This window comes from Propithecus coquereli, unplaced genomic scaffold (assembly GCF_000956105.1).
Source record: "Propithecus coquereli isolate 6110/MARCELLA unplaced genomic scaffold, Pcoq_1.0 Scaffold76, whole genome shotgun sequence".
Lineage (NCBI taxonomy): Eukaryota > Metazoa > Chordata > Mammalia > Primates > Indriidae > Propithecus > Propithecus coquereli.
In genome coordinates, this window is record NW_012153729.1 from 8,342,900 (window position 1) to 8,356,302 (window position 13,403).

Sequence of the window (13,403 nt, forward strand, 5' to 3'; positions counted from 1 at the left end):
TCGGCCTCCCAGAGTGCTAGGATTATAGGCATGAGCCACCGTGCCTGGCCCCTAAATTCGTTTATTTTTATTTTTAAAAAATCCATATTTAAGTAATAATCTAGAGGCAATGGCTCTGCCAAGCAGGTGAGTGAAATGCATTGCTTTTCTTCCTGGACACTACTGGTAACACACAGAAACAATCCACAACTCCAAGGTTGTCTATTTGCAATAAACAGGGCATATGTTGTTATATTTCTCTTTCTCTAGAAAGTTAAAGCCATGTTCAGTGATCCCAGATTTCTGAACAGGATTTATGGCACTGCTTCATGGTTCTGAGAACTCTTAGGAAAAAAAATCCTCTGTTTTCATGATGTGCTTCCTAGGTGGGTGAATTAAAATCACTGTAGTTAAGTGAAAATGTTCCACTGTCAGAGCATAATGTTTTAGGAAACACAGCATGGTGGTTGATACCATCAGTTTTTTTTTTTTTTTTTTTTTTAGACAGAGTCTTGCTCTGTTGCCTGGGCTAGAGTGCCGTGGCGTCAGCCTAGCTCACAGCAACCTCAAACTCCTGAGCTCAAGCGATCCTCCTGCCTCAGCCTCCCAAGTAGCTAGGACTACAGGCATGCGCCACCACGCCTGGCTAATTTTTTCTATATATTTTTAGCTGCCCAATTAATTTCTTTCTATTTTTGGTAGAGACGGGGTCTCGCTCTTGCTCAGGCTGGTTTCGAACTCCTGAGCTCAAACAATCCGCCCACCTCGGCCTCCCAGAGAGCTAGGATTACAGGCGTGAGCCACCGCGCCCAGCCTGATACCATCAGTTTTTAGGCTGCATTGTCGGAGTTCAGATCTCGATGCTTCCACTTAAAATTCCTTTAACCTTTCTGTACATTGGTTTCCTCAGCAGCAAAATGGGGGGATAGCGACAGTGTTTTTGTGAGAATCAAATGAGACAGTGCTTATAAAAGGTACTTACAGCAGTGCCTGGCACAGAGTAAACACTTCATAGACATAAAGCTATTATTATTTCAGAAAGGAAATGTACACACATCAGCTCATTTTCTGTATTTTGCCATGATCCATTCTTCCAGGAAATTATTATTGTAAAAAAAAGATTTGGAAAATGTTGATATCACTTAGGATGATTTGACGCTAACAGAACAGCCAACTTAAAAGGACATAAACAAAAGGAGATTTCTTTTCTAAATCTGACATTCTGTATTATACTGAAACTAAGATGCCATTGCTCGTAAGATACAGCTCACATTCAAGGATATTAAAATGTAAAAATGTGTCTCTGAGTCAAAACAAGAGGTCTGAGGGTTGGGGGTTCAGGACTGGCGATTTCTGCCGTTCAACAGCATCATGAGGGACTCACGTTCTTTCTCCTTTCCACTCTGGCAGCCTTCGGTGCCTACTCAGAGAAGCCTCACAGGTGCAGGATGGCTACGGCAGGCGCAAGCGTCACACCTTCACAGTGTCCTAAAGCCAGAAGAGAGGCTGTTGCTTTTAAAAGCAAGAAAATATTCCTAAACTTGACCAAAATAGCACATCACAGACCTTTTCTTAAAACAATACCTAGCAAAGGGAATAATTTGTCATGTTTGGTGCAAACTTAGCAAGATCTGCCCCTTGGGGCTGGCAGTGGGGGCGTTGCCCCTCCTGAAGCAGACCACTGCTTCACAGCTGAACAGAATCTAGGTTCATAAGATGGAGGAAGAACGGGTTCAAGACAGGCCACCAACAGTGCCTGCCATTCAGATTTACTTCCTGTGACATCACTGGTACAACTGTTCCAGATATAAGCAGCCAACTGCTTGGAATACTATCCACCCTCCTTCATGTTCTTACTAATAAAATGAAAGATTCTTTTCTGGGTTAAGAAATTAACCTCACTATTCCAAAGACTCTGTTTTCTATTACTGTGGGTTTTGGATACCTGTCTTAAATCCTGTCAGTGACCACTCAAACACAACAGTCCAGCTGAGTAGATTTTCCCCTTGCACTCAGAGCCCAGATCCCCGAATAGCACTGGGGACTCCTGCTCTGTTCAGTTTGTGATCTACTTCTGTCACTTATCACTAGATTGTGACTCTTTCCATGTCGATAAATATAGATCTGCACTAGCCTTGTATAATGGCTATATAATAATTCTAGTGTATGTGAAATTGAAATGTACTAGATTTCACTAGTAATGAGTGCAAATGAGATCGCAGTAACACTAACGCTTCAGTCTCAACAAGCTCTGAGCCCTCGCCTGCTTATTCAGGAATTCTGATGCATTCTGTGAAGTTTCCCCAGTTATTTCTGGATTGCCCACACAGTGTACTTCACATGTGCTCAGGCACAAGGCCTCTTATTGTATTTTGTTCCAGCGTCTTGGCCACTGCCCAACTGTCCCAGCACCCCCATCCGCTGTGAGCCTGCCGCCGTTCCACTAGGCACAACTGTGCTCTGCAGGGGAAGCGGTGCCCAGTCAGGTGTGAAAGCTACACAGTGGCCCCTGGCAGGGTGAGGAGAATGGCCCTCATCGCACACTGAGTGGCAACTAGTTTGGGGCCCAGGACGGCCCTGCTGGAGCCCGGAGCCTCACAGTCTTTCACACGTCAGCTCCTGCAGCCTCTCATCCTCACTCTTCTCACACGAAGTGGCTCAAAATGGTGGAGCATCCACCATTCCTCCATCAACCTCCTTTCAACCTCATTTCTGATCTTGTCCCCAACCACGCTTATGAACATACAAAAATCCTCTTCCTTCCTCTTTTGCCTCCTCCTTAAGGACCTTGTCTCAAAGTTCTTATACATAAGATCAACTTATTCATGGTGCAGTACAACTTATCAGTAAACACATGAACTCTACAGGCTCGGATCAAACCCTGACTCTGCCAGTTACTATTTGTGTGAATTTGGGCAAGTTACCTAATCTCTCAATGCTTCTGTTTCCTCATCTGTAAAATGTGGATAGTGACGGTATTTCATGGTACAGTTGTGAGGATTAAATGAGTCCATATACATAAAGTAATTGATGCAATGAATGGCGCCTAATAAGTGCTATGAAGTACTAGCTATCATTATACCTTGCCTAGAGTAGGTCACCATCCCACTAGTTTTACAAGCAGCTTTTGGCAAATTCCACACTTAGAATTCCCTGTACAAGTCTCAAGTGAGAGGAGCTTACTTTGCAGGGAGAGAAGACATTCTTCCTTTCAGTATTATGCAAAATAATTTGTCTTTAAGGGTAAGATAGAGAAATCCAATGACCAAAGTTACTGCTGAATGATTATTTGCTGAATATTGACTGAGCACAGAGCAGGCCGATAACAAACCCAACATTGTAAAGGCATTAAAAAGAGGGGGAAAAACAAAAACCAGAAAAACCAAAAAACAAGCTGGGCTCGGTGGCTCACACCTGTAATCCCAGCACTTTGGGAGGCTGAGGCAGGAGGATGGCTTGAGCCCAGGAGTTTGAGGTTGCAGTGAGCTATGATGACATCACTGCACTCCATCCATATTGGGTAACAAAGCAAGACCTTGTCTCAAAAAAAGAAAAAAAAATTAAAAGAGGTATCTCCTGTCCTTTAAGAGCTGTCAATCAAATTAAGGGAAGTAAACATAAATGCGATAATTTGAAAATAAGTACCTGCAACATATTACCATACACAGAATAACGTAATCCACACCAAATGCCACAGAGATCTCTGCTATAATAATAATAGGTGGATGAGAATGGGGAGCGGGGAATGTAGAAAAGGCTCCGTGGCCTTGCAAATTTAAGGTAACTTCGAAATAGGTGTACATTCTGGCCCTGACTGCAACTGTCTTTCGCCCTACTGCTGTTAATATTTCAAAAATGAAGCCAGTGCGACTGCCTGAAAAATAGTCAGAAGAGCAGTAGGTGTTGCATTGCTTTCCGTTCTTTTAATATCGTAATGTGTTACTCTTCCTGGTTTTTTTCCTTATCAGAGTGAAAGCCACACACGGGTGGTGGGACACAGGGCGGGCACCGGGCCCCCGCGTCCTCTCCCGGGTCCTCTGGACCGACGTGAGGCACGGCCCGGCCTGGCGCTCTCGGGCGTCCCCCGCCGCCCGCGCCTGGGCCTCGCTCGTCTGCCCCCAGTTTTACCTGAGCGGGATGTTGAACGATGCCCTCGGAATCCCAACCAACCACCCCAAATGACCCCTCTCAGCACCAGATAAAATCCGCAGAGCAATAAAAATGAAATTCGGCCGGGCCTCAGTTTCCTTATCAGTCCCTGCCCCCTCAAACTTTCTGCGCCTCCCCAGTGTCGGCCAGGGACAACTTGTTCACTCCGAAGCTCAGCAACTTTCCGGCAGAAGCGAGCCTGCAGTGGTTCTGCACAGACTTCCCACCCCGGACCCTCTACTGCCCCTGGTGGCGGCCACCATCTTACCCCGGTTCCAGAGGCGCGCTAAAAATGAAGCCAAACCGGCTGCCGGCGACGGTTGTTTTGAACTATACTTCCCATCAGCCCTTTCTTAACATCGCGAGAGCTCAAGCGAGACTGCCGGGGAGACTTGCGCGCAGGCGCAGTCTCGCGTTCTTTTCGGGGTCTACCGCGTGGCTGGTGGTCATGGTGGATCGCGTCGGTGCTGAACTTAGCTGGCAGCCTCGGGCCTGCGGTGATGGTAAGGCTGCGGAGGTGTGGGAAAACGGGGACTTCCTCGACATGGCCCTAACACACTCGGCCTCCCCTTCGTCAGAGGCCAGGTGGTGACAATGAGGCCGGTTTCTTTCTCATTTTGCGGTTGAGAAGATTAACTGAGATACTGGATGACAAAATGCTTTCAAGACCGCGAGAAACTGTATTGCGTGTAGGGAGAAAGTTCAAGCCGGTCTTTGGCGTCGAAGGGCCCCTCCTGGGGAGAGGGGTCTTCCAACCTGGGCCGCCCGGCGCGCCCCACGGCCACGCGCGTGCTTAGCGAGGACGCTCGGGGCTCTCCCGTGTCCGCCCACGGGCAAACTATCTGACAGTGACAGTTCTTAATTCAGCGTCAGGACTGTTGACGTGTGAATACATGACTCCACTTGGGGTGCCTTGAGGACAGCCTCAGTCAGTGGTTTTCATGTCACTTTATAGATAGTAATCAGTGGGATTGTAGACTTTCTTTGGAAATCTGTAGTTTTAATAACGAGCCATTTTCCCTTCCCCAGAGGCCTTTCTTTGCCATCTGCAGAGACGGCCAGAAGCAGAGCGGCAGGTTGAAGCTTCAGATTGTGGATGGAGCCCGAAAATGAGTAAGAATGGGTGCAGGCACGACGTGCGTGGTCATCAGAAATGAGAAAACAGAGTTGGTATAACTCTGCTATCACAGACATCTGCCTCATACTTTGTTCTGACGTTAAGTTCAAGTGTATCAGTACATGTTGACACAGAAGTCTAGTTAGGGTACGAAATCTACCCACAATTCAGAATGCTGATCTCTTAATGGTAAAAATGAGGAGGGTTGTGCCTTTGTAATTAGGGGCCACTAGGTGTCACTGTTTGTAACCAACATGGATGTCACTGTGCACAGGGCTCAAAGGGAGACGGGAAAGGAGTTTCAGTTGGCTGGCATTTAGGAATATTTGTCACTGGTTGAGCTGAGGATGATTCAAAGTTATCCCTGTCTGAAATGACATCTTTTATGAGGAGTTCTGACTTGCTGAGGCTCAGCTTTTTAATACAAATCTCGAGAAAATAAACAATTTAAGGTTGTTTCTGTTAGAATGAAGTGTGTTATCCTTTCCTTTCAGATTAAAGATGTTGTTTGTGGACTTTAAAAAAAAGCCTTGTGAAAACTCATCATGAGATGTCGACTGTGAGAATCTTCACGATGACGTTTCTGTAAATGGTAAGCACAGGTTAAGCTTGTGAGTACTGGTCTGTTAGATTCAGGATTGTGGGGGCCTTCCAGGAGTGTGCCCAAACGATGGGAGTAGTGTGGAATTCTTTTTGCTAGCCTCCTTGCCAAGCAATCTCACAAACAGTATTTGTTATAACCACCATGTGTGAGGTAAGTTTTTTCCCCACTTTGCTTTTGAGTAAATACATGAGGCTTAGAGAGTTCTCTTGTCCAAAGTTACGTAACCGGTTATTGAGTTAGATTGGATTGATGGTGCTCAACTGGGGGTGGAGGGTGTCACTGGCATCTAGTGGATGCTGCTAAATACCCTGGAATGGTCAGGGCGGCCCTCATGAGAGAATTTATTCACTCAAAACGTCAGTGAGGCTGAGGCTGAGAAACTCTCAGAACTGTATATTAGACTGGCTAGAGATCTGGGCTTTAGTCTGAGCAGATAACTTGTTTCTGCATTTGTAAAACAGGGTTAGTGGTTTCCAAACCTGAGTGTATGTCAGAACCAGCTACAAAGTGTTAAAAAGTACACATTCCTGGGCCCCACCTTCAGCAATGGATGAGAGTGGTTCTGGACTGGAGCCCAGGAATCGTGTGGCCAGTCCAAGAGCAGGTGTATGGGAACAATTAGATTATCTAATCTGCTTTTAGCTCAAGGATTTTATTAGGGCAAGATTATAGTGCTGGCTATTTTTAAGTAGCTCTTGGAACAGATCTCTAATCCTCTATCTTAAAAAACTGAAAGCCCACATACTTGTTCTGCAGGGTAGTTTTGTATTATACATACAGGGAGGTGAAGGGAAAGTGACCTTGCGATGTTGCCTCTTAGCAGCTCGTGTTGTTTTGTATGCTGGCCTTCAATAGGCTAGCTGAAACAATGAGTGATCTGAAATAAAATAGACATGATTGGGAGTTCTCATGAGGAAAGTAAAGCACAATTTAAGAGTTTGCGTGTGCTATGGCTGTCAGCGCCGTGGACTAGCAGGTTGGTGGGAGCTGAGTGCATGATGATGTCAAGTTATCCCTGTCTGAAGGCAAAGAAAGGCCTTTCTGTGTGGAATGTGGATGTCTGAAACTCAGTTTCCCAAGCTTGTCTTATAGAAAACTTAGGCAATGATTTTAAAAATGGCTGAGAGTTACTCTGTATATCTTCTTGAGTAGATTTTTTTCTTTTTTTAATTCTTTTCCTCATCGGGTGCAGTCTCAGCCTCAGTTTCTGAGGCTGAAAAAGGATCTTCTAGCAGCTACACTGTGGCAGCTGCCCTGGCCCTGGCCCTGAAGGAGACTGTCACGTGCGTGTAAACACGTAAGACCTTCCATACAGGCTCAGGTGGGTGGTTCTTTTTGCTGCCCCTGCTTTGGACTTAAGGCTGTGCTAAGTGACAGGGAAACTTTAGCAGACTCTTGTTTTCTTTGCTAGCTGTCTGCAGTGTGAGAGAGAACTGTGAACTGCTTTTCCTGAGGCAAGTGGAATGGTTCCTGCTGTTCGTAAGCTTTATATCTTTCATGTCCCTAAGAAGCCCCACAAGCCTATGATGGTTAGTTATCCCTGTCTGAAAATCTTGACTGAGGGAAAATAATCTATTCTGAGGCTTAAGGGTTTGGCCTTATGTTTTTATTTATTTATTTTTTTGCCACCCGCCCCCCATACTCTTAAAAGAAATGCAGGCATCTTAGGAGATCAAATTGAATGGACCCCTCCAAAGAAACCCTCCCCCCTACGGAGAGCCCAGTCTAGTGCCTTATCCCTCTGAAACTTGAATACCAAATGTGTCATTTCCCTCTTAGTGCTCTAGCCCCTTGACTGATGGCTCTGAGGGTACAGACTATAAGAGGTAGCTGAAATAGACAAGTGCCAGGATTTGATTTATGCTCTTATTGTGGAATGAAAGAGTGCTTGTCACATTTCAAGAAAATGAATACGCTCTTTGAAACTGAGATGGGAATGTAAAACGTATGCCAGTTTCTGGCAGTAAGAGTGCTTAACAACTTTGCCCTTGCCTCTGCAGCGGTGTCCTGACATTTAAGGGAGAAGGGTACATACCATGGCACTGGGAGAGCCGACTGGTTTCCAGGTGCTTTGTTAACACCAGGGAGCTCTCCTCTTGGATACTATTGCCGTGATTGGCATGGGGCTCCTCCCTGGGCAGCAGAGGCTGGCTTATGAACAAGAAAGAAACAAAGTGGCAGTTATGGGCAGGGTGCCTGGCTTTGTTCCCATTTACATGCCAGGCTTGAAGTGGACACAGATTGCCTTTCTTTTCTGTCAAAATTGGGAGGTGTGTTCAGACTCTTTGTATTTAAGGTCACATTTTTGGTTGGTCACCAAAGAAGCTGTATTTGGGGTAAGATTTAATGACTCTACCAACTGGCTCCAGCAGCTTACAGCCTACAAGTAAAACAGTGAAAGAGTGTAGCAAGTGGGGAGGATGTGCTTCCTTGGTTATCATTTGCTTTTGAGTGGACTTGACTGCTCTATGGAACTCAAGTAAACCTGAAGGTTTGACTTTAAAACGTTTACATCCAGAGTGAGATTGAATATAAATATCTCTAGTGTTTTGTGGGAATTCTTTTAAATTTTTTGATAGTGCCAGATTGTGCTGCCCACAATAATCGTGGTTAGAACGAATGCTTCTGATTGCCTTTTTCTCCTGAATTAGTTGTTACAATGTAGCTTTCAGTTTTGAGTCACTTTCTTGGCCGTATTTCAAGTTACTGTCCTTGGTTTTACAGGTTATCTGCCAGTGATGTCAGATGGGATCAGCACAGCCCCGCCTCTGCTGCCAATTGCTAATGCCCGTAAAATAATCTCCCCAAAAGAATCATTTAAGAGTTCTTCATCTTTAAAGGAATTCAAGTGACTGAGATTATCCCAGAAAACGTTTGGCAGTTAGTGAAATTAGGGTCCAGCTAAGAATATTCAGGCCTCCAGTTTGGGTGGTCTGGTATTATCTCACAAATCAACAGTTCTGCAGTGATTATAAATTGAAATTAATTAATGTTTATACTCTGTTAGGGGAGACTAAAGGGAAATGTATTTCCTATGAGATCATTGTGTGTGGGGTTTAAATTTTGAAGCACAAATAAAAGTTTTTTTAATTGACTCACTGGCATTGTGGATTTCAGATTGACTGAGAATGTAAGAATGATATTTTATTCTGTTAGTAAACACATTTGTATGAGTTTTAGAGAATAATACTTAACCCCAGTTATACAGAATGCCATTTGATATTTTCTGTTTTTTAGTTACCCACTAAATTGATTTTGTGTCCCACTAGTGGGTCGTCACCCACAAACATTGCTTTAGTGCTTTTACTTGAAATCTAATGAAGGATTGATAAAAGTTCTACTGGTATTTCCACCGAGTGGCTTCCAGGAGTAGATCATGGTTCACATAGAACATCAGTGGTTTATTTCTTCATTTGAAATAGTGGGCAGAAAATTTCCAATACTGGCTTGCCAAGGCAATTGGGTTTCTTTACTAAAAGATCACTATGTGTATGATAATAGGATGGATTGTGAATGTCAGAGGAATGTCTCGTATGTCCCACATTTGACTATGTTCTTTTCAATAGTATTCTATTGAAAGGAACATACCACTTTCCTGGGGACTGAGGGACTCTCTGGTGTTGCCAAGATAAAGCAAGCTGGAAGGCTTTGTCCTGGTGCCAGTAACTCTGAAATATCTCTTAATTTCTCCTTTCCAGGCAGCAGGATGCTATGGTTTCCCCATGTGGCTGCTTTAGTAATTAAAGCCCAAACGTCCATTCTGTTGATCAGTTGTCTCTGAATTTCTAAAGCAGTATTTTGTTTCTGGTGACTGAGTTAATCCCCATCCCTCTTGTTAAGTGTTCTGATAGAATCAGCTTTCCAAAAGCACAGAACCAGAAGCTAGCTTGTGGGCTTTGGTGAACTTACCAACTGGACTGATGCCACCTTGGGAAGTCTTTTGGCAGCTATCCCTGTGGAGACCCCCCGCCCCACCCACCTGCCCCACATGGTATAGCATCTCAAACTGTCCAAAGCCGCTAGTTATCAAGACAGTAAATAATGGCTTGCTTACGGGCTGTGTGATAACTTGTTTGGATGACACTTCCTTAAAACCACCTGTCAGCTATGTAAGTTCAAATTTACTGAAGCCATGATGTGAGAATGAGGATTTATTACCTGGTAATGTCATCCTGTTGGTGACAAGATGGTGATATATCTCGAATAGGACTTCCCTCAATGGCAGGAAGGCTACTGAGCAATTGTCCCCTATCAGGTACCAGTGTTCTTGGATTTGGAGAGTGATCTCCATCCTAAACACCCTGCATTACATATGATTTCTCTACTTTACCCAGCACAGAAAGACAAAAACGGTCATCCATCATTTATGCAGTTATCTAGTCTCATTACATTCTGCCTTTTCTCCCACTACCGGGGGACAGAAGTCTATCGTGTTCTCAGAAAGGCTCTTAGGAGGTGTCCTGGAGTTGAATTGCTTTGGCCTTTCTTTGTGTCGGGTTTGACACACTAGTGGGCTGGGGCTTGTGTGTTTGCCTGTACTGCTGCTTCATCGTGGTCAACCAGCAGGCCCCGAGTTGCTCTGCTGATGTTCCTAAAGTCGCCTGGTACAAACCCAGCAAAGCAGTCCCTCTTCCCTTGGTCAAGGTTGGGATGTCTGTCTCAGACCTGGAGAGTTTTCTTGGATGAGCCAAGGACAGGATAGGGTGTCCTGCATTGGACTGGCCTTGGTGATAGTCACAAATCTACCCCAGTGCCCCGTGTTAGGAACAAGGGGGGCCGAAAAGTTAAAGGCGTTTGGCCACTTGAGGGGACCAAGGCCACAGCTCCTTCAAGAAGCAACGGGCTTGGTGCTTTGGGGTCAGCGCTGGTACAGTTGAAGGATGCCGGCCTTGTGCAGGTCCCTCCACAGGGCGGCTTCCAGGAGCAGGTCATGGTTTGCGTAGAATATCAATGGCTTCTTTATTCGTTCGAAATAGTGGTCAGAAAATTTCCGGTAGTTGCTTGTGATGAATCCGTAGGCACTGACCTGGACAAGGGTAGTCAGAGTTAGTATTTACTGAGCTCATATTGTGCGTAGACAGACTGAAGTGACAGGAATTCACAAAGGTGTGGTCCCCCTGCTGGGGTGTCTGGGTGAAGATGCAGATAATGTGTTTGAAAGGGCTTATCCCCATTTAACACATGGGAAACAGGCTCGGAGGGGTAACTAAACAGGAGCTGGGTTTGGAACTGAAGGATAGAGGCAAGAGCCCATCACTGCAGTCCAGAGACTCCTGCATTAAAACAGGGAAGAGGTGCAGGCTGGGGGCATGGAGTGGCACTTGGCCCCTAGCTCTCAGGCTGGCTTTAGCATATGCCTCCTCTTGAAAGCTGCATCTCGACCTCTGCCTCCTTAAATGTCCATACGGGCAGCATCCCACTGGGATTGTCTCATATGGTGATTTCAGAATTTCTGTATGTTTTTGTGTGGGGGAGGCTAAACCTCCTGCTCCACCCCAGGATGTCCCTGTAAAAGGATGTCCCTAGTTCTGTTGAGAAGATTTTGCTTTCACGAGGTCGACAAATTTGCACCTTAAATGCCATATTAAGTAGCCGCCTTGGGGAAGATGGAGAAGGAAGCAGGTGGTGGTGGGAGCCAAGGCAAGGCCAGCCCGGGACCTGCCTTTAAATGACTGGACGGCAGGCATGGAGGTGGCAGTGGCACTCCTGCAGCTGGGGAATTCCCCTACAAACAGGCCGAGAGTCCCGGGTCTGAGGGCGGCAGGCCTCAGGTAAGGGAGAGCAAGTTTGATGTTGGGTTCTGTTCACACCTGTGCTCTGCAGCCATGGCCTCCTGAAAGAGAAGCCCTCTTACCTGGTCACAGGTATGCAAAGCTGTCAGCAGCATGAGGGCCCCAGTACTAGGCATATATAGGTCTCCAAAATTTGTGTTAATCAACTTTGATTTTAAAAACCTGGAAGAAAAAAGAGGTTAAAATTCGAGAAAGATCACACTTGACAACTACCCACTTAGATTAGAAAACTTCAAAAACTCTGGCCCTTCCACCTCAATCAAGTCCCTATTTGGGGAAAAAGTCAAGTGAACCCCTAAATGCAACACTCTTAGGTTGAAATAAAACACCTTAGGCGAAGGGGTAGTGGTGAGAAAGAGGCACTACAGGTGAAATCCTTCTCCCACTCTCTCTCCCACTCTCCGCAACACCCTGTGTTCACCCTCCCCACCCCCACTAAGTAACCGCACTGCCTAGGGCATAGGTGGCCTGTTCGCTTAGTCTGAGACTTGGGTTTCTCTCCACCCCACATCTTGACCAAGCAGGAATCAGTATGAGGGACAGGGATCTCAGGTGCTGTGGCTGGACTCGCTGGCGTGATGGGGCGCACCCACACATGCACACGGTCCAAAGATGAGGGCACACCCGCGTGGTGACCATGGGCTCTGACCTCTGGGCCTGGATTTTCCTCTGTAGCATGGGGACATACCTGTGCTAGGGCTTCAGTTGGCGTCCCCAGATGCACTTGCTGCCCTTGCCTACCTGCTCCCTGTTATGGGATGCTGGCCTCTGTGGTCCGCAGGGTTTCTCAACCAAGGCATGATTGACATTTGGGGCCAGATAGTTCTTTATTGCAGGGGCTGCCCTGTGCATTATAGGATGTTTGGCAGCATCTCTGGCCTCTACCTACTAGTGGCACTCACTGCCCCCCAACCTTGTGACAACCAAAATATCTCCAGACAGGACTATAATGCACCCTGCCCCCTGCCCCCTGCTCCTGCCCCCAGCGTTGAGAACCACTGGTAAGAGGGGGGAAGGAGGGAAGTGAGGTCAGGCTGTTTGTTCCCCGGGCTCCCCACTGCCAGTTGCCTTGGGCTGGCTGTGTTTGGGCCTAAAAGTGATGACAGCTCTGTTTCTATGGCCCCACTACTGCCGTACACCTGTGGCTCCCCAGACCCAGCCTACGCCTTTGTGAACAGTCCCTAGTAAAGACACCTCCTTGAGTTATCCTGAGTGTCCCATCCATTTCCTGTTGAACCTGACCAACATAACACCACCTCCATCAAGGTGTTAAATAAAATAGTAAATTAAAGAACAGAAAGTGCTTCGCACGAAGCACTCAGCGCAGGTGAGCTCTGGTTATTGGGTAGTGCAGGGGCTCTCAGGGGCACTGCATGGATGTGGGGCAGGTGTGCAAGAGGGAAAGGATGGGGAAGCTGTTCTTCCTGGCACCCCCCTTCCATACCTCTCTGTCAGGTAGCTGATGAAGTCCGGATGTAGCAGCTTGAATTTACTGGCAGAGGCTTCCGGTCCGAAATAGGTGTGAGGCCTAGGACCCACGATAGAAGTGGACAGAGCGCCCGGGCCCGTCGTATTGCAAGTGGGAGATGGATGGGAGGGGCATGGCGTTGGGGCGCCTGCGGTAGGGGCGGGGTTGGGAGTAGTAGCGGGAGAAGGGTGTGTAGAAGGTGGCCGGCAGCACGGTGGGGACCACATGTGGCTTCCCGCTCACCAGGACCTCAGTAGGTGGGGAGTAGGAGAGTGAGGAGGGGGGTGTGAACAG

The 13,403-nt window shown here is 46.6% G+C and overlaps 1 protein-coding gene and 1 long non-coding RNA gene across 4 annotated transcripts in view; one reads left to right on the plus strand and one right to left on the minus strand.

The window, feature by feature from the left end:
• Nucleotides 1-4,542: 4,542 nt before the first annotated feature.
• LOC105824679 lies at nt 4,543-8,917 on the plus strand. Of its 3 annotated transcripts, none has more exons than XR_001138218.1 (6): nt 4,543-4,631; nt 5,158-5,241; nt 5,740-5,837; nt 7,042-7,170; nt 7,261-7,324; nt 8,574-8,917. It is a non-coding gene; the product is annotated as an uncharacterized LOC105824679 (long non-coding RNA). The 3 variants fall into 3 exon arrangements; XR_001138217.1 differs by having other exon boundaries at nt 4,545-4,631; nt 7,261-7,303; XR_001138216.1 differs by lacking the exon at nt 7,261-7,324 and having other exon boundaries at nt 4,548-4,631.
• Nucleotides 8,918-10,205: 1,288 nt separating this feature from the next.
• Nucleotides 10,206-13,403, minus strand: part of ST6GALNAC2 (ST6 (alpha-N-acetyl-neuraminyl-2,3-beta-galactosyl-1,3)-N-acetylgalactosaminide alpha-2,6-sialyltransferase 2) — a 16,186-nt gene continuing 12,988 nt past the window's right edge. The window contains exons 7-9 of the mRNA XM_012662265.1: nt 13,086-13,169; nt 11,704-11,803; nt 10,206-10,875 (exon numbers count right to left, since the gene is read on the minus strand). Of these exons, the coding sequence (XP_012517719.1) occupies nt 10,708-10,875; nt 11,704-11,803; nt 13,086-13,169 (352 nt within the window). The 3' untranslated portion in view covers nt 10,206-10,707. The remainder of the gene's footprint in view (nt 10,876-11,703; nt 11,804-13,085; nt 13,170-13,403) is intronic.